This window comes from Zosterops lateralis (assembly GCF_965231275.1).
Source record: "Zosterops lateralis genome assembly, chromosome: 6".
Taxonomy (NCBI): domain Eukaryota; kingdom Metazoa; phylum Chordata; class Aves; order Passeriformes; family Zosteropidae; genus Zosterops; species Zosterops lateralis.
This window is the reverse complement of record NC_139761.1, coordinates 58,724,995-58,746,582: the sequence shown is the minus strand read 5'-3', so window position 1 is coordinate 58,746,582 and position 21,588 is coordinate 58,724,995. Positions and strand designations below refer to the sequence as shown.

At 55.9% G+C, this 21,588-nt stretch overlaps 4 protein-coding genes across 10 annotated transcripts; 3 read left to right on the top strand and 1 right to left on the bottom strand.

Annotated features, from left to right (window-relative positions):
* The first annotated feature begins 22 nt into the window (after window positions 1–22).
* On the top strand, window positions 23–5,176 carry CD6 (CD6 molecule). 3 transcript variants are annotated; one of them, XM_083863245.1, is made up of 13 exons: window positions 23–261; window positions 813–1,055; window positions 2,219–2,278; window positions 2,368–2,676; window positions 2,746–3,045; window positions 3,133–3,201; window positions 3,299–3,436; window positions 3,534–3,656; window positions 3,741–3,836; window positions 3,927–4,007; window positions 4,110–4,250; window positions 4,496–4,651; window positions 4,733–5,176. In XM_083863245.1, exons 2-13 carry the CDS (start codon window positions 1,001–1,003, stop codon window positions 4,828–4,830), a joined length of 1,626 nt encoding a protein of 541 aa, XP_083719371.1. In that variant the 5' UTR covers window positions 23–261; window positions 813–1,000; the 3' UTR covers window positions 4,831–5,176. The 3 variants fall into 3 exon arrangements, with proteins under 3 accessions (XP_083719371.1, XP_083719370.1, XP_083719372.1); XM_083863244.1 differs by having other exon boundaries at window positions 2,368–3,045; XM_083863246.1 differs by lacking the exon at window positions 3,741–3,836 and having other exon boundaries at window positions 2,368–3,045.
* A 2,264-nt stretch (window positions 5,177–7,440) lies between these two features.
* On the top strand, window positions 7,441–12,086 carry CD5 (CD5 molecule). Its single transcript, XM_083862586.1, has 10 exons — window positions 7,441–7,553; window positions 8,074–8,166; window positions 8,380–8,667; window positions 8,748–8,810; window positions 8,926–9,225; window positions 10,284–10,571; window positions 10,747–10,878; window positions 11,225–11,278; window positions 11,536–11,640; window positions 11,719–12,086. The coding sequence occupies exons 1-10, from the start codon at window positions 7,508–7,510 to the stop codon at window positions 11,802–11,804; spliced, it is 1,455 nt and encodes a 484-aa protein (XP_083718712.1). The 5' UTR covers window positions 7,441–7,507; the 3' UTR covers window positions 11,805–12,086.
* A 339-nt stretch (window positions 12,087–12,425) lies between these two features.
* Window positions 12,426–16,653, bottom strand: VPS37C (VPS37C subunit of ESCRT-I). Of its 5 annotated transcripts, none has more exons than XM_083863758.1 (6): window positions 16,305–16,653; window positions 15,416–15,545; window positions 14,730–14,834; window positions 14,485–14,656; window positions 14,178–14,260; window positions 12,426–13,930 (listed from the first exon to the last, which is right to left on the bottom strand). In XM_083863758.1, the coding sequence occupies exons 3-6, from the start codon at window positions 14,820–14,822 to the stop codon at window positions 13,223–13,225; spliced, it is 1,056 nt and encodes a 351-aa protein (XP_083719884.1). In that variant the 5' UTR covers window positions 14,823–14,834; window positions 15,416–15,545; window positions 16,305–16,653; the 3' UTR covers window positions 12,426–13,222. The 5 variants fall into 5 exon arrangements, with proteins under 5 accessions (XP_083719884.1, XP_083719886.1, XP_083719882.1 ...); XM_083863760.1 differs by having other exon boundaries at window positions 15,449–15,545; XM_083863756.1 differs by lacking the exon at window positions 16,305–16,653 and adding an exon at window positions 15,854–15,908.
* A 442-nt stretch (window positions 16,654–17,095) lies between these two features.
* LOC310910208 (pepsin A-like) lies at window positions 17,096–21,444 on the top strand (the record flags this gene model as incomplete). Its single annotated transcript, XM_083862656.1, has 10 exons — window positions 17,096–17,162; window positions 19,367–19,545; window positions 19,638–19,782; window positions 19,961–20,078; window positions 20,191–20,309; window positions 20,392–20,591; window positions 20,712–20,828; window positions 20,902–21,040; window positions 21,115–21,207; window positions 21,295–21,444. Exons 2-10 carry the CDS (start codon window positions 19,490–19,492, stop codon window positions 21,442–21,444), a joined length of 1,137 nt encoding a protein of 378 aa, XP_083718782.1. The 5' UTR covers window positions 17,096–17,162; window positions 19,367–19,489.
* Between the last annotated feature and the right edge of the window lie 144 nt (window positions 21,445–21,588).

Genomic DNA, 21,588 nt, shown 5'->3' with positions numbered 1-21,588 from the left:
CTTGACCTTGGCTCCACATGGGAGCTGGTCACGGGACTGGATCCAGGGCTGGGCCTGGCTGTGGCCCAGCTGGGGTCACCTTGGGATAAGAGATCTCCTTCCTCCCTCTCCTGCCATCCTCCTCCTCCACCTTTCCAACCCCAACACCAGCCTGGTACTGCATCTCCCCCCCATGGCTGGTCCCCGACATTCCCAAATGTCCTCTCAGCACGTCCCTTTATTTAAGGGTACCATGGGGATTGCCAGTCCTTCAGCTTCCTGGTAAGTCCTAGCAATCCCAAGACACCCTGGGTAACAGCAGGAGATCCCCCACGCTATCACCCTGCTCCCAGCTTCCCCAAACTTCCCAAAACCCTGCTGAGATGAGGTGACTGGAGTCCTCCCTTACCAACACCCTGGGTCCCCAGGTGTTCAGCTGGATCCCAGCCCTCACCCACGGGGATCAACATCACCTGGGATGCCCCACCCCCCACCCATGGAAATTCCAGCCTTAACCCCTCCCCTAATATTCCTGGAAGGTCCTGGGGTGATCCTGTGTGTACTGGGAGACACTCAGGATGTGGAGCTGCAGGCAACATTAACTGCAAAAATCAGGGAGAAGAGGGGAACTCGCGGCTCTTCATCACCCCACAGGTGTCCCGCAGCTCGGGAGATCCCGAGTCCCCCCATGCCACCACCCCAAACCCACAAACGAGCTGCAGATCACAATGGCTCCACCAGATCCGTGTCCCCTGGGGTGAGAGCAGCAGATCCACGAGGCTCCCGTGCCCCGGAGGGTCTCTGGGGTCCCCAAAACCCCGTTTCCTCCCCAGCAGGGCAGGATGGAGCCACCCCATCACCCTCCTCCACCCTGCAGCACTGAGTCGGCTTCCTGCCCTCCACCACACTCCCGGAGCTGCCGGAGCGCGGGGACACGGCCAAGCCATGTCTCCAAGCTGCTGAGAGAGGGAGCCCCTGAATCCCAGACCCCTGAATTCCATGGGACTGCCCTGCTGACAGGATGGGGGAGCTCTGGCTGCTCTTGATGGCTCTTTCTGCCGTGGCACCTGCGCAAGGTACGTCACTGTCCCCATTCTGGTCCTTGCCATCGCTCTCTTGGGGCCTTGGGGTGCTGGAGCCACAGATTTGGGGGTTGGGGGCCTGCCACCTCCCTGGGATGGGGAGCACTGGGGGTCCTGGGGTGTCCCCAACAGAGGTGTCAGTGGTGGAGGATGCTGCACCTCAACCCACTGAGATGGAGGGAAAAGGCTCCCCTAAAAGGGTGTCCTAAGGCATGCGGATTCTCCTAAGGGTTAAGGCCCCCTTGGATCCCCCCTAAAGCACCCTGGGCACTTCTAAAAGGGGACCCTAAGCCCTAAAGGTGCTCTTGGAACCATCCCGTCTACCATCCCTTTGGGAATGAGGTGATACTCAGGGCCTGAAGCCCATCCTGTCTCTCATGTACCCTCTGGATGGTTTTGGGATGTGATGCCACCTGTCCCCCCCATCCTGGCAAGATTTGGGATGGTTTGGCTGCCAAAATGTCTGCCAGGAGCTGCTTCAAGGCCTCCAATCAATCGGGAAATGGCACCATCACCCCATTTCCGCCTTTCTCACACCTCCACCCCCACCTGGAGCAGCTCTTTCCCACCATCTCCCCTCATCCCTGGCTTTTTCCTTGAACATTTTAACTCCAACCCACACCCCACCAGCTCTGGTGTCTCTTCCCAGGATTCGTACCCATGCAGCCCCCTGAAAGCCTCACTTCTGGGGCCGAATCCTTCCCCTTGGAGGAGCCAAATGGGGCATTTTTAGAGATAACTTGGTCATCCGCTCACCCGTGGCTCTGGAATGGGTGTAGGCAGGCAGGTCCAGCTCCTCTGTGTCCACAGGGATGAACCGGAAAGTGGGAACAATATGGATGCAGGAAGACATTCCAAATTTCAGCTCTTCCACTGCTGAGTCACATCCCAATATTTCCTTATTTAAGGCCAAATCCTCCCAGCAGATCCCACGCCAGGATTTAGCCCTGAAAAATCCTGGAGCACACAGGGATAGATTTTGGGATGCAACAGGTCCCACTGTGACCACTTTGCCAGAGCCCAGAGGGATTCCCACTGTGCCACTCACAGCTGGGAGAATCCTCTTGGCCATATTTTGGTGGATTTGGGATGCACCCCTCCAAACCTGGAATCCTGGGAGGCTCAGCCCCTCATCCCTCTGCCCTTGCTCCCCACAGTCCCCACAGAAACGATGGGACCTCCCAATACTCCGACTGGAAACACCTCAGTGACAGCAGGTGAGTGTGGGAGGATGAGGGCCATCCTTACGTTCACTTTTTGGGACTCTGGGACAATTCCAGGTCACCTTTCCCGGTGCATCTCCCAGGTCCCAGAGTGCTCCGGCTGGCAGGCGGCCGGAGCCGCTGCGAGGGCCGGGTGGAGCTGGAGCAGGAGGGGATGTGGGGAACAGTGTGTGATGACAGCTGGGACATTCCCGATGCCAACGTCGTGTGCCGCCAACTCCAGTGTGGCCACGCCGTGAGAGCCCACGGCAATGCTGCCTTCGGCCGTGGGCACGGCCCCATCCTCCGGGATGAGGTGGGATGCCAGGGACACGAGCAGGACCTCTGGGAATGTCCGGCCACTCTGGAGCACGACTGCAGCCATAAGGAGGACGCCGGCGTGGTTTGCTCAGGTGGGTTCGGAATATTCCAGAATCCGGGGATGTGGGTGGCGCGTCCTCATCTCCGCGCTCTTCCCGCAGAACACCAGGAGTGGCGGCTCTCTGGAGGCCGGGATGGCTGTGCCGGCAGGGTGGAGGTGTTTTTCCGTGGCACTTGGAGCACGGTGTGTAACAGCACCTGGTATGAGACGGAGGCCACAGTGCTGTGCCGGACGCTGGGATGTGGGGATGCGCTCCAGAGGCTTTCCTTTGGACACACGCTTCCCGGGAAGATGGTGTACCTGTGTGGGAGCCTGCAGCCCTCCCTGGCAGAGTGCCAATGGACCTTCAATAAATCTGCTCCCTGTTACCAGTCTGGGGCTGCTGGGGTCATCTGCAACGGTACTGGATCCTTCCTGATGGGATTTGAGGCACAGCCTGGGTCCTGCCCTCTCCCAAGCATCTGATTTCTGTTCCTGCCCTTTCCAGGCTCCCGGGGTTTGGAGACGCCAACACCCACGGCTGAGGTGACGCCTGGGAATGTCACTATCCTGCAGGGTGAGCGTCCAGACCCTCAACCTTTCCTTAGGATCAGGGTAGAATTCCCAGGAGGAAAGATTCATGTGGGATGAGCTGTGTCTGTTCTCTGTCCCAGCCAAGGAGGGGACCCCAACGTTGGGGACACAGCCACAGAACAATCCCCTCTTTGTCCCGTGCCTGGTGCTGGCAGCACTGCTCCTGCTCTCCGTGCTGGCCTTCACTGCCACCCTGCTGAGGCTGAGAAGGAGGAGCGGTAAGGAATTCTGGATCGGGACATAGAATTAGGACACAATCCCCACGTGTTGGGCTCAGCTCAGCCATGGAGTGGGTGCATCCCTTTGTCCCCACAGCCATGTCCTCCTTGGGAACACCTATGCCAGTCCTGGTGACCCACAGCTCCCAGAGGCCCAACGCACCCTCCGGGATCCCCAACGACTACAGGGAGGCTCCCACCGGCTTTCCCAAAGGATCAGGTGGGTCTGGCAGATCCCCCCAGGTGTGGTGGGGCCAGATGTCCTGGCTGGTGACAGATGCCACATCCCCTTGTCACCCCCCAGACTGTCTGGTCACAGCCATTTCCAAGGATTCTGATTCCGACTCGGAATATTATGAGTTCAGCAGCAAGCCTCCCGTTGCCCTGTCCACCTTCTACAGTGAGCATCCCACTTCCTCTGGGATCCCTGCCACCCTGTCCCAGGATCCCTGCCACCCAGAACCTTCACACCCCTCTCCCCTTCCCACAGACTCCCTGCGCCACCATCCCAGGGAGGACCTTCTCCCTCTGAGACCCAGCCAGGAGAGGATGGAGCCATTCCCAAAGGATGGTATGACACAAGGAGTGGGGAAGCTCTATCCCATGGATGGAAGGGCGGTCACTCCCTCTTCCAATATCCTTGTTCCCACATTTGATGTCCTTGTTCCCACAGAGCCAGCCAGGCCATGTCCCCCACTCCGCAGCTTCTCCAGCTCCTCCTCATCCTCATCCATGGAGCCCTATTGGAATGGCAGCATTCCTCCCCCTGCCCATGGCACCCAGTGGCACCCAGCAGACACTGGCTATGCCACAGGTGGGAAGTGTGGGAGCAGGCATGGGGAGACCCCAAGGATGAGAGAAAGGGATGCAGAGGGAATGGGGAGGGAATGAGGGGTTCAGGGACCCCAGGGAGAGAAGCAGGGATGGGAGCTGGGAGAGAGCAACCCCAAAGATGGGAACAGGGATGGGTTCAACTTCAATGAGGAAATGGGACCCCATGGAGTGGGAGCAGGGTGGAAAGTGCCAGTCAGTGACCCTGTTCCTCCCTGCTCCTCCCAGATCTCCCAGTAGAGCCCGCCCCAGTGCCCTCCCAGCCCTGGGTACCTGCGGCTCCGTCAGATCCCGATCCCAACGGCAGCTCCAGCACCTCCTCAGGGGAGTGGTACGAGAATGTACAGGAGGCGGAGCCCCCTGGAGGCCCCTCCTCACATCCTGGTGAGGATCCTGCGCTGGAGGTGGGGGACACAGGGAGTTCTGGGAATCCCCAAATCCTCCTGAAGGGCTCTGTTTCTGCAGGCTGGTCAGATCCATCCTGTCCCTCGGAGGAACACGTGGAAGATCCCGACTTTTCTGAGAGTAGCGACTACGATGACATCCAGGGCTCTGCCTACTGAGCCTGTCCCACCGCCCCAGAGGCCAAATCTCCTGGAATTCTCTGATTATCTCCTCCAGCCATCTCCTCTGTGCTGCCATTAAAATCCTTTCCCATCGTGTCCCTTGTTCATAGGGGTGTGACCAGCCCTGGAGTGAGGCTGGGCCACCAAGTGCTCCCACTTGTCCACTAAGTGACACAAAGATGGCCAAATATCCCACTCCCAGCCCACAGGAGCAGGGAGGGGGGCAGCAGGGCCCTGATCCAGCTCCATAGCACCAGGGGTGGAAATTAAACTGCGGGAAGGGGGTACATGGAAGTCCCAGGTGTCCCACCAGAGCTTCCCTACACCCTTCTGACAGTCTCCATCCCGGGAACATGCTAAATAAATAAATAAATCCTGTCCAGGAAGGTTCCAGGAATGCTGCAAGGGAAGTCACTGAGGTGCCACCCCAAAGTCAGTGGATGGTGCCCTGTGGGGGTGGGATACAGCCCCCAAACCGTTCAGCATCTCCCAATCCATCCGTAACCCAGCAGGAAGCTGGAGCCAAGCACCACCTCAGCTTTGGGATTTTGGGGTGCTCCCAGCTGGGAGAGGGCACAGCACCCACCCATCACCCCAGGACTGGGACCCTCTGCCCCACCCCCGACCCCACTTCCCACCGCACCGCCCATCCCAAGACGGCTGCTCCCGCCCCGGCCCTGCTGTCGGATTTCTGTCTCCCCGGGGAGCGAGTCGGGGTTCAGCCGCACCCCAAGTGGAAAATGTGGGGCCCCCCCACATCCTCCAGCTGTTTGCTGAGCGAGAGGCCCCGCACAAAGGAGCCGCAACAACGGAGGAAATCCCAAAATAGCAGCAAAACCCCGACAAAGGGCACGGGCGAGGCGAGGGCTGAGAGCAGAGCGGGCACCGGGCGGGCACGAGGGGTGCCCCAGCCCCGCTCCTGCCTCCGGCTGCCGGGGAGAGCTGGGGGGGAGGTGATGATGTTGGGATCGCCAGGACTGTGCCATGGACAGGCCGGGGGGGATCGATGAATTGCGGAGGGTCCTGATGCCCTGGGGGCGGGTCCCAAAATCCAGGGGTTATCAATGTCTCGGGTGGGATCCCAATGCCCAGAGGGGCAGCACTGTCCTGAGGGTGCTGATTCCTAGGAGGGCACCAATTCCCTAGGAATTTGTCATTCCCTAGGAATAACAAAGCTCTGGAAGGTACCAAAGCCCTGGAGGGCACCGATTCCCTGGAGATACCAACAGCCTGGGGGCACCACTTCCCTGGCGATACCAGTGCCTTTGGAGAGTGACAACCCAGCCCATGGCCACCTAGGCAAGGTGTCATCTCCATCCCCACACAGCCACATCAGCGCCAACCGTTCCTCCGAGCTGCTCCCGCCCGGAAAATTCCCCTTTTCCTCATCATTATGATCCCAGCAGCACGCCGACAGCCGACAAGCCCCTTCCCGCTTGCTCCAAAAGCAGCTCCTGCTTTTTAAAAGGCTCCTCACGGCAGGCAGCCTTGTCAGCATTTCCCAGCGCCCCCCAAACTCCCCCCGGGAAGGGATTCCAATCATCCCGAGCTGCCACGGCAAGCTCAGGATGTTGAGCTGACTCGCAGTGCCCGAGGCAAGGCGGATGCTCAATCCGAGCCCAATATCCCTGTGATCTCATGGCCTCCAGAGCCAGCCACGGCTCTGAGGGAAGGGCTGGACCCCAGGCACACCATATCCATGGGGGTCATGCACTCCTGGATAACAGGATCTTTCCTAGAGGCACAGTGTCCTGTCTTTGAGGTGAATCCCAGATTTCAGGTTCATTTTGCAGGATAGCAGCTTGTGGACCTCCCACCGAGTCCTGTGAGAGCAGGCCTGGGAATTGCACCCCTTTTCCAGGGAATGTTCAAAGCCAAAGTGGGTGGGAGGCAGCTCCAGGAACCCCATGTAGGATATTCCATCAGGGCCTGCTCCCATCAGGATCAGCAGAACCCCTGGGATAACTGGGATGGGAACAAGTGATGGCTACAGGGAGCTGTACCCAGATGCTGAGGTCCTACTCCAGGGCTGGGGACTGGAGCATCCAGGATGGGATGGGAAGCTCCATCCATCTCTCCTTCCAGCAGGAGTACCATGGAGTCAATGGAAAACAGCTGCCTCATTAGCATGCCTGACCTGGATTCAGAGCAGTTAATTAGGGCACAATCAATTAACACCTCTGCCCTGCCTGGGTCCAGCACCGCTGGTGCCCCATGTGCCCTTGCAGGGGTGTAGGGTGTCCCTGGAATGCCAGAAGTTGGGATGTGCCTGGATAAAACCCTTCCCCCATCTCATTCCTGGGGGTAATCACAGGGTTTTAGGGGGTGCCAGGATGGGCATCAACCCCTCTGCAACCCTGGGGGGCTCGGGGACCACTAAATCTCCCTCGACACTGGATACACTCACTACCACCCTCTCCCAGAGCTGTGGATATCCCGGGATTTGGTAGGGGCTGAACCCTACAGGTTCCTCACCCCTTTTCTCTCGTACTTGGTGGGACCCAAGGAGGCAACTGAGTCTTCAAACGGGCCCAGAGGTGACGTCAAGAAACCACAGAGGGAGGAAAAACAGCCGGTTCCTGCCCGGGCCCCCTCCCTCGCCTGCTCCGGGCCGGGCAGCGGAGGCGGCGGAGCCTCCGGATCCTCCCGTGCCCCCATCCCACCAGCGGAGCCCATGGCAACCCAGCTGCCCATCCTGTGCCTCCTACTGGGAATCTGGGGTGAGTATCAGGTACCCTAACCTCGGCGCGCCGCTCAAATCTCGCAGCAGAATTCCCCCCTGGTTTTCCCACTCCGGGCAGGATTGGCACCTTGAGTGAGCCACAGTTTGGGGTTTAGGTGGGAAGCACCCTGGTGACCCACTCAAACCCCCACCTGGAGGGGTCGCAAGATTGAGCCGATGGTGCTGAGCGCAGCCAGGTGTCCCCCCATTCTCGTTCCCTGCCAGCTCCCGCCCTTCCCTCGGTCCACTTGGCACCATTCCCAAACGTTCCACCCAGGAGCAAGGCTAATTAGCAGTAATTTGGAGGGCCCTCATCTTTCCTCAGCCCTAAAGGTCCCTCAGCAGATGGATGGGGAGGCAGCAAATCACCTTTCTCCCCTAAAAATCCCAGTTTTCCCACAAAATCCCCCTTTTCCCCAAAATAACCATCAATGGGCCAAGCAGCAGAGCCGCTGTTCCAACCTCAGGGTCCTCAGGGCGGGATGTGGGATTGACCCCCTGTTTCCACTCTTTCACAGCCATCCCTGACCATGGAGGAGCCATCTGGACCCCTGGAGGTGAGAATTTGTGGAGCAGCCTTTTGGGAATGCCGCCACAGCTCCGTGAACATGGTGGGTACTGGAGTTGCATCATCCGGAAGTGGCTTGGTGGGGTCCCAGCTCAGACCCCCGCATTCCCTCAACCCCTCCACGCTCCCAGTTCCTTGTGCTGCTCCCCAAGGCTCTCACCAAGGGCTTTTCCATCGTTCCCAGGGTGAAAACCCACTGGGAAAGGAAGGGAAGGAAAGCCCCTAATGATGGTGTTTTCCTGGTGTTTTCCCACAGGACCCATGAGACTCAGCAGAGGTGGCTGCCGCTGCGCTGGGATACTGGAGGTGAACTGGGGAAACCAATGGAGACAAATTTGCCGGGAGAGTGTGAGTGTGGATGACCTGGATTGGATCTGCCAGTGGCTGGGGTGCGGCCCACTGGCCTCTGAGCCCTTGGAGCTCATCATTCCTGCTGGGAAAGGGCCACACAGTCTGGCCTGGAGGTGCAGTAGGCCACAGCACCTACGTGGATGCCGCTGGGAACTGGAAAACTGCACGGATCATGTCATACTTGCCTGCAGAGGTGAGCCTGGACCCCCAGCCCAGCCACTTCAATCCCTAGGGATCATCCATGCTCACGTGGCCCCTCTTTTCGCATTCCAGAGCCAGTGAAAACCACTCCCAAGCCCCCACCAGCACCTCCGACCACCACCCCGGAGCCCACGGGTAAGCACCACATCCCGAGGAAATTGTAGCCTCAAATTTGGGAATTTCCTGCTAAATAATGGGAAAAAAATGCCATCCCAACCAATAACCTCTTCCATCACCAATCTCCCTCCAGGACCCCCCAGGCTGCGGCTGGTGGACGGGAATTTCAGCTGCTCCGGCTTCCTGGAGCTGCACAAGCAGGGGCTGTGGGGGGCCGTGGCGAGCACCCCACACATTCAGCCACATCTGGTCACCCTCATCTGCCGGGAATTGCGCTGTGGCACCGCTGGGAACAGCCACGGCCAGCCAGACCCAGGGATCCACCTGCCGGTGCGGTGGGAGGCGGTGGATTCCTGTGGGAGCCATTCCCTGCTGGACTGCTTCAACAGGACCAGCTCCCGGGGGAAAACGCCCGCCTTCATCATCTGCTCAGGTGAGAATGGCCCTGGGGCATCCATGATTTCCTGCTCCAGTGGGATGCCCTGGGGGGATTCTGGGGCCAGAGCAGGGAATCAGCCCCATCACAGCCTGCCCCATGGGCCCCATCCACCCACTCCCACTCTTCCTCTCGGGGGTGCGAAGGCAAAACAAGAAATCTCAGTTCCTGGCAGTGCCAAGAGCGGCAGCTCCGAGGAGGAAGAGCCAGGGTGGGAGAGCGGCCATGGCAGCATCCCAAATTCCAGATGGCAGGGACCAGGCTGTGAGCATCCTGCTGTGGGCAGCTCCCTGAGCAACTTCCATGCCTCAGGCATGTCCCTGGATATCTTTCCTGACACAGGCATATCCCTGCTTTTCCATGGCCCTCTTCCTTGCTACAGGCATCTCCCTGCCAGAGCATCTTTCCCTGCCATGAGCAACTCCCAGCCACAGGCTTCTCCCTGTCCTTTTCCATGAGTGTTTCCTTGGAAATCAGATTGGTGCCAGTTCTGTGGCACAGAAAGCCAAGCCATGAATCTCAGAGCAGACTCCTTATGGGTTCTGCCATCTGCCCCAGCTTAGAATCCCATGGGATTTGGGGCTTTTAATGGGCTGTGGCAGCTGGCAGAGCCAGCTTCCATGCTGCATTTCCCATGGGAAGAGTTCAAAGCTCCTCCATGCCTGGCTCTGGTTTGGCTCAGTCCCTGTGGCATGAGAGGAGATGCTGGAAGCATCCCTGTGCCAGAAGCTGGTGCTGGGAGAAGGAGGAGCATGTGCCAGTGGATCCATATCCCTGTGGATCTCATCCCTGCCTGCCTGTGGGTCTGGCTCCTCTCTCTCTCTGGATATGGCTCTTCTTCCCACAGGTCTGACCCACCTCCATGGGTCTGACTCCCTTCTCCTTCTGGCTCTGACCCCACTCCGCAGATCTGACCCTTGTCTTCCCATGGGTCTGATCCCCCTCTACCCATGGATTTGCTCCCTCTCCTTGTGGATATCACCCCTCCCCATGGGTCTGACCCCTCCCTGTGGATCCGAGCCCTATCCCTATGGATCTGCTCCTCTCTCCCACAGATTCCCAGCCGCGGGCCCTGCGAAGGCTGGCAGCTGGCCCCACTCCGTGTGAAGGGGACATCCAGGTATTCCATGCGGGACAGTGGTGGGATCTGTGTGACTCTGGAGCAGCGCAGCGACACGAGCGTGGCCGGCAGATCTGCCGGGAGCTGGGCTGTGGGAACCTCACTTCCAGCATGGGAATCCGGGAGCCTCCCTCCATGGGAGTCACCTGTGAGGCCGGTCCCCTGCACCTCTGCCAGCCCAGGCTTGGGAATATCCAGAGCTGCTCCCGGACCAGAGTTGTGTGTAAGCCACGTGATCTGTGGGGCACTGGGAGCTGGAATTCCCACACCTATGGAACGGTCAGGGATGGGGGCACCAAATCCACATGGGATTTGGGCTCCTGGCGGGGTAATGGATATTCACATCTTGGCACCAACCTCCAGCTGGGCACATCCAGTGACATCCGTGCTCTTCCCAGGCCAAGACTCAAAGCCACTTCCCACTGGAGTGTCTGCTGGAACCGTCATGAGCATCTGCCTGGGCCTGTTGCTTTTCCTCATCCTATTCCTGATCTGTGGCCCTCCTGCCTACCGGAAGCTGATGAAGAGAAGTAGGGGACAACCTCAGGATCCTCATCCTTCTTTTCTTCCTTCTCCTGCTCCACCATCCCCACGTGCTGGCTCAGGGCTGGCAGCTCCATGGATGCTTCCCTAAACTCCTTGCAGGGGGGATTTGGCTGCTCAGCCTGACAGATCCTGCTGTCCCATTGTCCCCAAGCCTGTCCCACATGGACTGGGGGAGCGGGAAGAGGGATTAAGCTCCAAGAGGGCACAAAAGAGCAGGTGGAGGATCCTAGGGGGGATTATTCAGGATGACATATGGGGATGGTGGGGGGGGAAGCAGCTGGAGGAAGGATCAGGAAGATCCCTGGAGACACAATTCCCCCTCTCTTTCAGTCTCCAAGAAGAAGCAGCGCCAGTGGATCGGCCCCACAGGACTCAACCAGACAGGTGAGGAGGGAGCAGCTCCCTGGGGAGCTGGGAATGGGATTTGGAGTTCCTGGGGATCGATTTAGGGTCTGAGCAGGCTGTTCCCCTTGGATCCTGGCACAAGGGCCCTGGATCTCACTTCCTTTGGGGATGTAACTCATCCAGAGGACATAAGCCTGGAGCAGGGACCAATTTTATCCAGCCCCTTCCAAGGATGGGTTTGTTCCCTCCAAGCTGCTGTTCCAACCTCCAAATCCCAATCCTGCTGTCTTTTCCAGTGTCTTTCCACCGTTCCAGCACTGCACCAAGGCCTCGGAGACAGGGAGGGGACAACGACTATGCTCAGGCCCCGCAAAAGAAATCCCAGCTCTCTGCGTACCCAGGTAAGTGCTGGGAGCAGCTCCTTCCCGTTCCTTTTCCATGGATGGGCATCCAACGAGCTGTATCCATGTTCTCCACAGCTCTCGAAGCAGCATGCCGGCGTTCCAATCCTCCGGATAACTCCTCGGACAGCGACTACGACCTGCATTCCGCCCGCAGGGTGTGATTCCCTTCCTTCCCAAAGGAGCTGATCCCATCTCCCACCTCAGCTTTGGGGGCATCCCGGCATTCCAGCGCCCTTCCAGGAGCACTTCCCAGCCTCCTCATGGAAGAAAAGGAGGTTTTTGGGTTTTTTTAAAAAGCTATTTATAGGAATTTAAGAGGTAGGGGGGTGCAAGGAGCCCTTTGGAATAGTGGGATCACCAGCTTCTCCAAACCAGGATCAAGAGTTGGGATGATGGACAAAGGATAGGGATGCAAGGGTGAGAATACTGGGAATGAGTCCCAGATATTTAATAAGCAACAACTGTAATAAAATTGGGGTTTTGTACTAATTACACCTTGTCCTTTTCCTTCCGTTGTCCCAGTGGGATTCCAAACTTCCAGACAGGAGGGAAAAGGGGGACAGGGAAACACCTTTTTCCCTGGTTTTTATCCCAAGATAAAAATAAACCCAAGAAACACAGGAACTGAAGCAGGCTTGGAAGATGGTCCTGGGAGGGAGTGAAAGATTTCAGAGATGGGATCCAAAGGAAGTTGGATGCCAGGAAGGGATCAAGGGATCAATCCTTACCCGGATGTTCCATTGTTTCCCAAAGTAACCACAGCCATGACTCCAGAGTGCAATTAATCCATCCAGTTTTATTACTCTAATTAATCCCAGGGATGGAATTGCTTCCATCATCAATCCCTCATCCTAGTCCATTAGTAATCGTTCCTTATAAATAACTTAAAGGGATACAGGCAGGATTTGAAGGATAAAGTGCTGAGCAAAGCAAATCCCATTTCCATCATTTGTCATTCCCTCCATTTCCAAGTGTTTCCTGAGAAGGGGGATGTGAAGAGCCCGGAAAAACACACAGGAGGTCGGGAACACTGGAGGCTGCCCAGGCCTGGGTGGAAATTACAGACTCCCACTAGTGACAGCCCTGGAATGGTTTGGGTGGAAGGGGGATCTTAGGGATCAGCCACTTCCAATCCCTTCCCATTGGCCCAAGTTGCTCCAAGCCTGGTCCAACCTGGCCACGGACAATTCCAGGGATGAAGCAGCCATGACTTCCCTGGGAAATCCATTCCAGGATCTCACCACCATCACAGGGAAGAATTTCTTCCCAAAATCCCATCTAAACCCACCCTTGGACAGCATGAAGCCACTCCCCATTATTCCATCACTCCAAGTCCTTGTCCAGCTCTTTTCGAGCCCCTCTAGGCACTGGAAGGTGCTCCAAGGTTCCCCTGAAGGTTTCTCATCTGTGTATTTCTGCCGGTCTGGATCTGCCTCTCACTCCGACCTCCGGAACTGTGACTTATCCTGTGCAATTCCTCTGCACCAATGGATCCAGGAGCAACACTCTGAGATGCCTCCTCTTCCTCAGTCCCCAAAATAAGGAGGAATCAGCACAGGATGCTCCCAGAAGTCCTGGATTAGTATCCAGGCCAGGTAGGACGCTGAGGGTTCGGAGGTGGGGGGTACCCAAAGGGTGGGGGAGGCCCAGGATAGGGAGCCTGCGTCGGGATCGGGAAATTCGGGAGAGGGGGCTGAGTGGGATATGGACACTGCGGTCTCCCTGCTCCAGGTGGGATGTAGGGAGAGTATCCTGGTCTGGCAGGGGGAGGAGAGGGATGGGGAGCAGGATAGGGCAAGGGCTGTGGTGGGCCCCGGGATGGAGACCAGGAAAAGCCTCCCGAGGTGGATTTGGGGAACCCCGGAGCAGACTCAGCAGTGGAAGCTGCTGGATATCCAGGAGCTGGGTAGGGAAAGGTGGGCTGGGAGCTGGGCTGGGACGAGGCCACGTGTCCCACAGTGACCGGAGATCCCGGGAAAGAAGCGGGAGGAAGCGCTCCCTGGGCAGTGGGGCCGGATGGGAGGGTCGGAGCCGCGCTGTAGGGCAGAGGGAAGGCAGCAGATCCCGATGGGAAAGGTTTTGGTGCATCCGTGGGAACATGAGGAGGAGGAGGAAGAGGACGCTGAGAGTCCCTGGTGTGCTCTTGGGATCCCTCTGCCTTCCTCACGATCTCCTGCAGCTTCTCCACTCGGACACGGCGCTGGTGGAACAACTTCCTCATCCCAGAAAACTGCTCCAGGAACGTCTCCAGGGGCATCTCGCCCTCCAGGAATTTCTCAGCCATTTTCTGGAAGAGAGGAGCAGCCTCGGGCTCATCCCTGCATCCCTCTGCTCCTCTTCCCTAATCCTGATTTAAGTCTCTCCCAGCCATATCCCAAGGAGCAGCACCCACACACAAACAAGGATGGATCCAGTTCTTTGGAGAAAACCCAGCAGACTCCAAAAATAATCCATGATTTTAGGAACTGGGTTTAATTGCAAATCTTTGAGGATGAATCACCGGAATTCCCAATGGGATGAAACCCTAAACTCACCTCAGATTCCTCTTCAATCTTCTGGCTTTCCACCTGGAGGAGATCCAGCAAAGTCTGAGGCTGCAGCACTGCTGAGAATTTCTCTGGGAAAACCAAAGGGGTGGGAAAAAAAAAAAAAAACAAGGAAAAATCACTATCACAGAACAGAAACCAGGGAAAAAACAGTAAAGAGCCCACAAGAACGGGCTTGGGAACTGCTGATGGAAGGAAGGAAATCCAAGAGGAATTAATAACCCTGCTGGAAAAAAGAGGGACATCAGTTTTCCAGGAAGCAGAACCCTTCCTGAGGAATGATCCCAGTGCTCACCCAGCTTTTCCTTCTGCTCCCTGCACCTCCCAGCCAGCTCCTGCAGCTCCTGGTACTTCTTGGAGAGGTCACTACGTCCCGTCTCCAGAGGCACCTGGAATTTCAGGTTCTGCTCGGCCAAGCTCCGGTTGGCAGCCAGGGCCATCTCCCTTTCCAGCTGGAGCTCCTGAACCTACGGAATTCAGGATGGTGAGTGAATGTGGGAAGAGGACAAGGACACCCCAGAGCCACCTCCTGGCACAAACCTCCTGGGATTCCAAAGCCAAGCGCTCGATCTCCTGGGAATCATCCTGCAGCTCCCGGAGCTCCTCCACTGTCCGGTTCCTCAGGGTATCCATCCTCCCAGATTCCTGGGACACAGAAAAGGAGGCAAATCGATTCCCAAACCCAACTGGGAATAGGTTTCCAGCTGAAATCAAGGCTTGTTAAAGTCCTTGGCACAGCTGCGACATGTTCCATAAATAGAGAGGGGGAAACAACATTCCCACTGACTACTGCTTGGGAAAAGACTTCTTCTCCCTTTCCCAAGACTATCTGGATGGAATTCTGTGTGTCCCAGGGTGTTTTGTCCAGGAAAAACCCACTCAGCTCTCAAATTCCAGCTAGATGCCTCCATCCCATTCCAGAGTCCTCCTCATTCCAGATTCCATCCCATCCCACCAAGGAAAACGGGATCTGACCATATCCCACCATATCCACAGGGTTGGGAAGGACCTCAGAGATCATCTAATTCCACCTCCCTGCCACGGAATTTGGTGAAATAACAACAAGGTCAGGAAAATTATGGACTTCCTGCACCACATCCATAATTTATCCCAAGTATTCCCAGCTGTCTGATATGTTTAGCAAGTATCCCCTGTTTGGTGTAAATTCCATGAGGTGGGACGGAATACTGTGGGAATGCCCTAAAAACCAAGGAAACACAGCACACCTGCACCGTCCTATTCGCTCCCAGCTCTTCTACCTCTCATCCAGGTGGAACATCCCAAGGATATTACGCCGGGAACGCCACAACAGCCACGCTGAGGCTCAGGGTTGCCCAATCCACGATCCAGATAAACCTGTCCGAGGGAAAAACTGGGAATTAAGTCCCGCGCTGCAGGTGTGGGGCAGAAATCACCCGATATGTTTTTTTTTAGGGGAGTATTAGCTAAGTTTCATGGAGTTTAAGAGGGAAAAGTAGGAATGCTGGGAGTGGGAAAGCTTGGGGTGGACTCTGGGAGGAATCCACAGGCGCACAGGAAGGTGGACGCTAAGGGCTGCCCACCTTCGAGGCTGCAGCGCGCACCGCGGCGGGAGCAGCGCCGTTATCCCCGTAATCCCGCTGTTATTCCCGTTATTCCTATTCCCGGCCCTGCCCCGGACTCACCAAGGCACCACCGGGACCCTCTGCCCGTGGCAGCTTCCGGGTTCCGGCGTAAACCGGAAGCGGGCCGAGCCATCGCCGGCGGGGCGGGAGGAGCGGCGCCCGCCCCCACCCGGGGCGTGAGGGGGGTGGTTCCGCCCAGAGCCGCCATGTTGAGGGGGGCGGGAGCACGGATCAATTTAATGCAATTTTTAAATCAGTAATCGCTCCTTGGCTACCCGCGGGGCTCTCCCCGAGCTGTAGCTGCTCTAGGAATTATATCCTTCGTGTCTCTGGGGTGCGAGGTCTCCGGGGAGAGCCGGAGAGGGGTTTTGGAGAAGGGCGTGGAGCGACAGGGAAAGGGGGAAAGGCTCCTCATGGACACAGGGCGGGTTTGAGTTGGATATTGGAAATATGTCCTTTCCTGTGAGGGTGACAAAGCAAGATGCCCGGAGAAGCTGCAGTTACCCCATACCTGGAAGTGTCCAAGGCCAGGTTGGAATTGGTTTAGGAAGCACATACAGAGCTCGGCAATATCCCAAACATTCATAAAATGTCGGGTTCTTCCAGCTGGATCCAAAAGGTCAAAGCAAAATCCTCAGGAATACCTGGTTACCTCCTCCTCCCATGACACAGGAATATTCCCGAGAAAGCTCCAGTCCCATCACCCACTCCACAAATCCAACTTTTCCAAAGTATGCTTGGAAAAAATGTTCCACCTGTATCTCCACATTCCCAAAATCCAAGCAAGGATGAGGCAGGGGAAGAGCTCCATAGCTTCTGCTCCTTCAGGAGACTGGAAGTTCGGGCAAGGTCACCCAGATCTTTTGGGATCTGGGAAAGGCACCTCCGATGCCGTCACCTGAGGGCTGTTGTGTAACAAATGGGAGTCATATGAGCCCAAATAATTCTGGATAAATCAAGGACAACTTGTTCCCAGCATGGCTGATAACCTGATAACCAGGTCAAACCCCCGGTGCCATGGGAAAGAAAAGGGAATTGACTTTCCAAAAGGGGAAAAAAAACTAATTCCAAGCTTCGTTTGGAGCAGTTTCCACAGACCTGGAAAAGCTGGAAAATGTTTAATTAACATTTTATATTAAAACATAGGGTTTGAGGAGAGGGAAAATTTGTGTTTGAATTTGCACGAAAGAAATGGAAAAAATACCCATTTAAAAGTGTTACCCAGAAATAAATTTGGGATAAACAGGTGGATTTGGAAGGATATTCCCATTAGCTGCTTATTAATGTCCTTAATTTCCACAAAAGATGGTTCCGCATGTTTTTTTCCCTTGGATGGTGTCTTAATCCCAGTCAAAATCACCCACAGCAGGTAGGAAAAGGTGACCTGAGCACCCCGAGGTCCTGTTCTGCAGAATTTCATTCCCACAGGGATCAGCCAACATCCCTGGGCTTCTGTGATAAGTTAATTAAATATTTTTAACCCAGTCCCGGAAATTTGACACCTCGGGAGCGTCAGATTTCCCTCCTTTCATCTGAAAGCCCTGATAAAGCACCCGGGTGATAAAAGCCTTTAGGGAAGGGACAAGAAAAACTGGGAACTGGGCCTGGAAAAGTTGACTTCATTAATCCATTTCCAAGAAAAGCTCTGTCTCCAAAAGGGGATTTTTTTGGGGGAGCCTGCAGAGATAAAAATAAGGAAGTTTTGTCAGAACGAGTTTTGATGTCCCAAAAGCCCTAAATTCCCTGTTTGAACCAGAGGGCAATTCCCATGGAAGTTAAATTCATCCCAAGGTGTGTTTCCACATCAAAATGGTATTAAAAATCTGATTTTTCCCCGTAAAAGCTGAAATTTTGGGAGGGATTTATTGCCTGGGAATCCTCCCCCAGCCCCGGCTGCATCAACCAGGAGGAAAAGCTTCCAAGATCCGTGTTTCCAGCTGGGGGTTTTTGGGATCTCCGCATGCTGTGGTGCCCTCTGGTGCCAAGGAAAGCTGTGGCAGGGAGGCCACCTGCTCCCTTCCAATGAGGTCCCAGCACCGGGATGGATTATTCCAGGATCCAGCATCTCATGCCCTCCATTTCCCCGTCAAGGTTAGGAAAATCCAGGATTTCTCTCTGAGGAAGCCATTCCATGCCCTAAAAGGGTGTGTTTTTCCATCCTCCCAGATTTTGTTCTGGATTTAATTAGTGCTAAATAGCAATTCCCATTTTGTTCCCAGTCCTGAAGTCCACAGCTTCTTCCTTTTGTGGATATCATCCATCCAAAAAATCCATCCCTGTTGGACCCATTGTTCTGCTTTGATGGGATTTCCCAGCAGCACAATAAGCTTATCCTAAATCTTCCCATAATTGGGCAAATAGGTTTTTTCCCATTGAAAAACAGGAATCCTGATCCCCAGGGATTGCACTTCTGGGAATGCAATGCATAAATAGCTCTGGGAAAACTTCGTGTTTTTGTTTTCTCTACTATTTTGGCAAAAAAAAAGAGGAGGAAATGTTGGTAACTCCAAAATCTTCATGGACACATTCCAGGTTGGTTTCTCCAACCTGGCTTTGGACACTTCCAGGGATGGGGCAGCCACAGCTTTTCTGGGAAATCCATTCCAGGGCCTCACCAGCTTCACAGGTAAGAGTTTCTTTCCAATATTCCGTTTTCCAGTTTGGAGACATTCTCTTTGTCCTGTCACTCCATTCCCATATCCAAAGTCCCTGAACTGGGGGAAAACTGGGATGAGCTGAGGGAAAGCCAAACTCCAGATGCCTCTGGATGAAGGTCACAGGAGCGGGATTGGGCACCTTGGCTTCATTTATGGCACCACGTGATGGATCCGTGGGTTTTGGAATGGTCACCTTGTCCTGGAGGAGATCAAGGGCTCCCTAATGCTGGAGCTGGCATTCCTCCCTTGGAATCAGCCCCATCCCAGCTCGGAATGATAGAAGAATCCAAGGATACGGTGCTAGGTTGCACTGGGGGAAGTGAAATGAAGGAGAACCTCGACAGGGGATGTTGGGAGAAAAGGGATGGAGCACTGGATTATCCCTGAGGAAAAAAAAGGATGATGGGATGTGTTGTAGGGGGCTGGGAAGGAGAAAATCCTGGCTGATTCCCAGAATGGAAAATCTGGACCTGGCAGCCTGAAAATCCTTCATGGAGCCTTGGCAAGAGGAGAAGGATCTGGAGAGACCTTGGAGCCTCTTCCAGTGCTTTAAGGAGCTCCAGGAGAGCTGGAGAGGGACTTTGGAAAGGACCTGGAGTGACAGGACGAGGGGGAACGGCTTCCTACTACCACAAGACAGGGTTAGATGGGGTATCGGGAAGAAACTGTTCCTTGATGAGGCATTCCTGGGAACAGAAATCCCATGGAACTTGTGGCTGCCCCATTCCTGAAAGTGTCTGGCTCAAACCCTCCAGCAAGGAATTAGAGGGTTCAAGGGACACACAACCCTGCATTCGCACCAGCTCCCACAGAATAAGCGGGAGTGCTTCCCACCCATCCCAACATACCCGTGGTCTGAATTCCCCCAGGAATAGGGGATCCCCCAGCTTGACATTCCCCCCCTGTCTTCCTTAAGGGCATTTTGATAACCATCCCAGGAGCAGTTTGCCTTTCTTATCGGGGCCTCTGGCCAAACACCGGAGCCAGGATATAAGGAGCGGGGCCGGGATTGGAGGCACATTTTCCTTGAGCTCCCAACATGAAGCTGCTCCTGCTCCTCACCCTGGTGGGCCTGGCCCAGGGCCTCCAGACCAGGTGAGCCCCAGGGAGTCCCCAAAACAGGGATGTGGGATGTGAGGTGATCCCGGTGGCATATCCCGGTGATGCATCCTGGTCCCTGTCCACAGGGTGCCACTGAAGAGGATGAAGTCGCTGCGGCAGAGGCTGCAGGAGCAGGGACTGCTGGAAAGTTTTCTGGAGCAGCATCCCTACAACCTGGCAGCCAAGTATTTCCCGGGCATCGCCGTGGAGGCCCTGGAGAACTACATGGATGTGAGAGGCTGGGATTGGGAACTGGGATCAGGGAGCACAGGGGGGCACTGGCTCCTTCCCCATCCCACTGGCCTTTTATCCATCCCACCAGTCCCTTCCCCATCCCTTTAACTCATCCCATTAGCCCCTTATCCATACTTCTTTCCCCATCCCATTAACCTCTTTCCCATTCCAACAGGATGAGTACTTTGGGACCATCTCCATTGGGACCCCACCCCAGGAATTCACTGTGGTCTTTGACACCGGCTCCTCCAACCTCTGGGTTCCCTCGGTCTTCTGCTCCAGTCCAGCCTGCAGTAGGTGTTTGGAATGAGGCTGGAATGTGTCTTTTGGGAGTCCTGCAGGGCTCTGCTCAGTCTTTCCCAAGGGACAAATCCCAGGCAATCCTCATCCTTCCTACCCCCACAGGGAATCACAACCGTTTCAATCCCGGGGAATCCTCCACGTTCCTCAGCACCAACGACACCCTGTTCATCGCCTATGGCACGGGAAGCATGACTGGAGTCCTGGGATACGACACTGTCAACGTACGGCTGGGTGCTCCGGCCCCTTCATCCCATGGGATCCCATGGGATCGTGCCCAATCCACACCTGTCTCCTTTCTCCCAGGTTGCTGGCATCAACGTCCACAACCAGATTTTTGGGCTGGCTGAGACGGAGCCAGGGGATTTCTTCTACTACACCCCCTTTGACGGCATCCTGGGATTGGCATTCCCAAGCATTGCCTCCTCCGGAGCCACCCCTGTCTTTGACAACATGATGATGGAAAACCTCGTGGATAGGAATCTTTTCTCTGTCTACCTGAGCAGGTAAATCCCAGCCAAAGCTGCTGAGGATTTCTCCCTTCCTCCTCACACTGGCCCCGTTTTCTGATGGGAATGGGGGCATTGTTGGGCTGGGAACCACCCCGGATGGATTCCCCTTTCCAGGAACAGCCAAGGTGGGAGCTTTGTCCTCTTTGGTGCCATTGATCCCTACTACACCACCAGAGGCATCTCCTGGATCCCGCTCTCTGCTGAAACCTACTGGCAGATCAGCATGGAGAGGTATTCCTAGCATTCCCTGCCCTCCATCTGGTGTTTTGGGGAGTCCAGGCTCACCCTGCATCCCTCTTCCCAGTGTGTCCATCAGCGGGACTCCGGTGGCCTGTTCCTCGGGATGCCAGGCCATCGTGGATACAGGAACCACTCTGTTGGCTGTTCCTATCCGGGCCTTCCGGATTCTCATGAGGCGTCTCGGTGCCAGCTCCAGTGGCGAGGTGAGGCCTCAATATGCTCCCTAAGATGTTTGGTCCCAGCTGGAATGGCTGCTAACCTGCCGTGTCCTCCCCAGATCAGCTGTGAGGCCGTCAGCAACCTTCCCGACCTCACCTTCCACATCCATGGCAGAGAATTCCCGGTGCCGCCCAGAGCCTATGTGTTAAGGGTGAGCATCCCACTGGGAATGGGTTTGTAGGGATAGAGGGAGGGATGCAGCAGCTGGTGACCACCCCATTCTGTGTCCTTGGAGCAGAGTAATGGGTACTGCAGCCTGGGATTGCAAGGCATGGATACTCCCACTGAGGAGGGCGAGCTCTGGATCCTGGGGGATGTCTTTATCCGGGAATATTACATCATCTTCGACAGGGCCAACAACAAGGTGGGGCTGTCCCGGCTGCCCTGAGCTGGGATGGGAATCCCAGGTGTTCCCAACTCAGTGGCTGGCAGGGCTTGTCCCTTTCCTGGCACTCCTGCCACCACCAAGGACAATAAAGGTGTGGAGAAGCCCTCCTGTGCCGTGTCTCTCTGGGAAAGGCCAGCACATCCC

What these genes read in the sequence shown, in the direction of transcription:
- CD6 (XM_083863244.1), top strand. Translation starts at nt 1,001, where the DNA reads ATGGGGGAGCTCTGGCTGCTCTTGATGGCTCTTTCTGCCGTGGCACCT. An exon ending in AAACACCTCAGTGACAGCAG is followed by an intron (nt 2,279 to 2,367) that starts GTGAGTGTGGGA and finishes TGCATCTCCCAG; the next exon opens with GTCCCAGAGTGCTCCGGCTG. An exon ending in GAGGCTGAGAAGGAGGAGCG is followed by an intron (nt 3,437 to 3,533) that starts GTAAGGAATTCT and finishes TTGTCCCCACAG; the next exon opens with CCATGTCCTCCTTGGGAACA.
- CD5 (XM_083862586.1), top strand. Translation starts at nt 7,508, where the DNA reads ATGGCAACCCAGCTGCCCATCCTGTGCCTCCTACTGGGAATCTGGG. An exon ending in CTCCCGGACCAGAGTTGTGT is followed by an intron (nt 10,572 to 10,746) that starts GTAAGCCACGTG and finishes TGCTCTTCCCAG; the next exon opens with GCCAAGACTCAAAGCCACTT. An exon ending in CACAGGACTCAACCAGACAG is followed by an intron (nt 11,279 to 11,535) that starts GTGAGGAGGGAG and finishes TGTCTTTTCCAG; the next exon opens with TGTCTTTCCACCGTTCCAGC.
- VPS37C (XM_083863758.1), bottom strand. Translation starts at nt 14,822, where the DNA reads ATGGATACCCTGAGGAACCGGACAGTGGAGGAGCTCCGGGAGCTGCAG. An exon ending in TGGCTTTGGAATCCCAGGAG is followed by an intron (nt 14,657 to 14,729) that starts GTTTGTGCCAGG and finishes TGAATTCCGTAG; the next exon opens with GTTCAGGAGCTCCAGCTGGA. An exon ending in AGATTGAAGAGGAATCTGAG is followed by an intron (nt 13,931 to 14,177) that starts GTGAGTTTAGGG and finishes CCTCTCTTCCAG; the next exon opens with AAAATGGCTGAGAAATTCCT.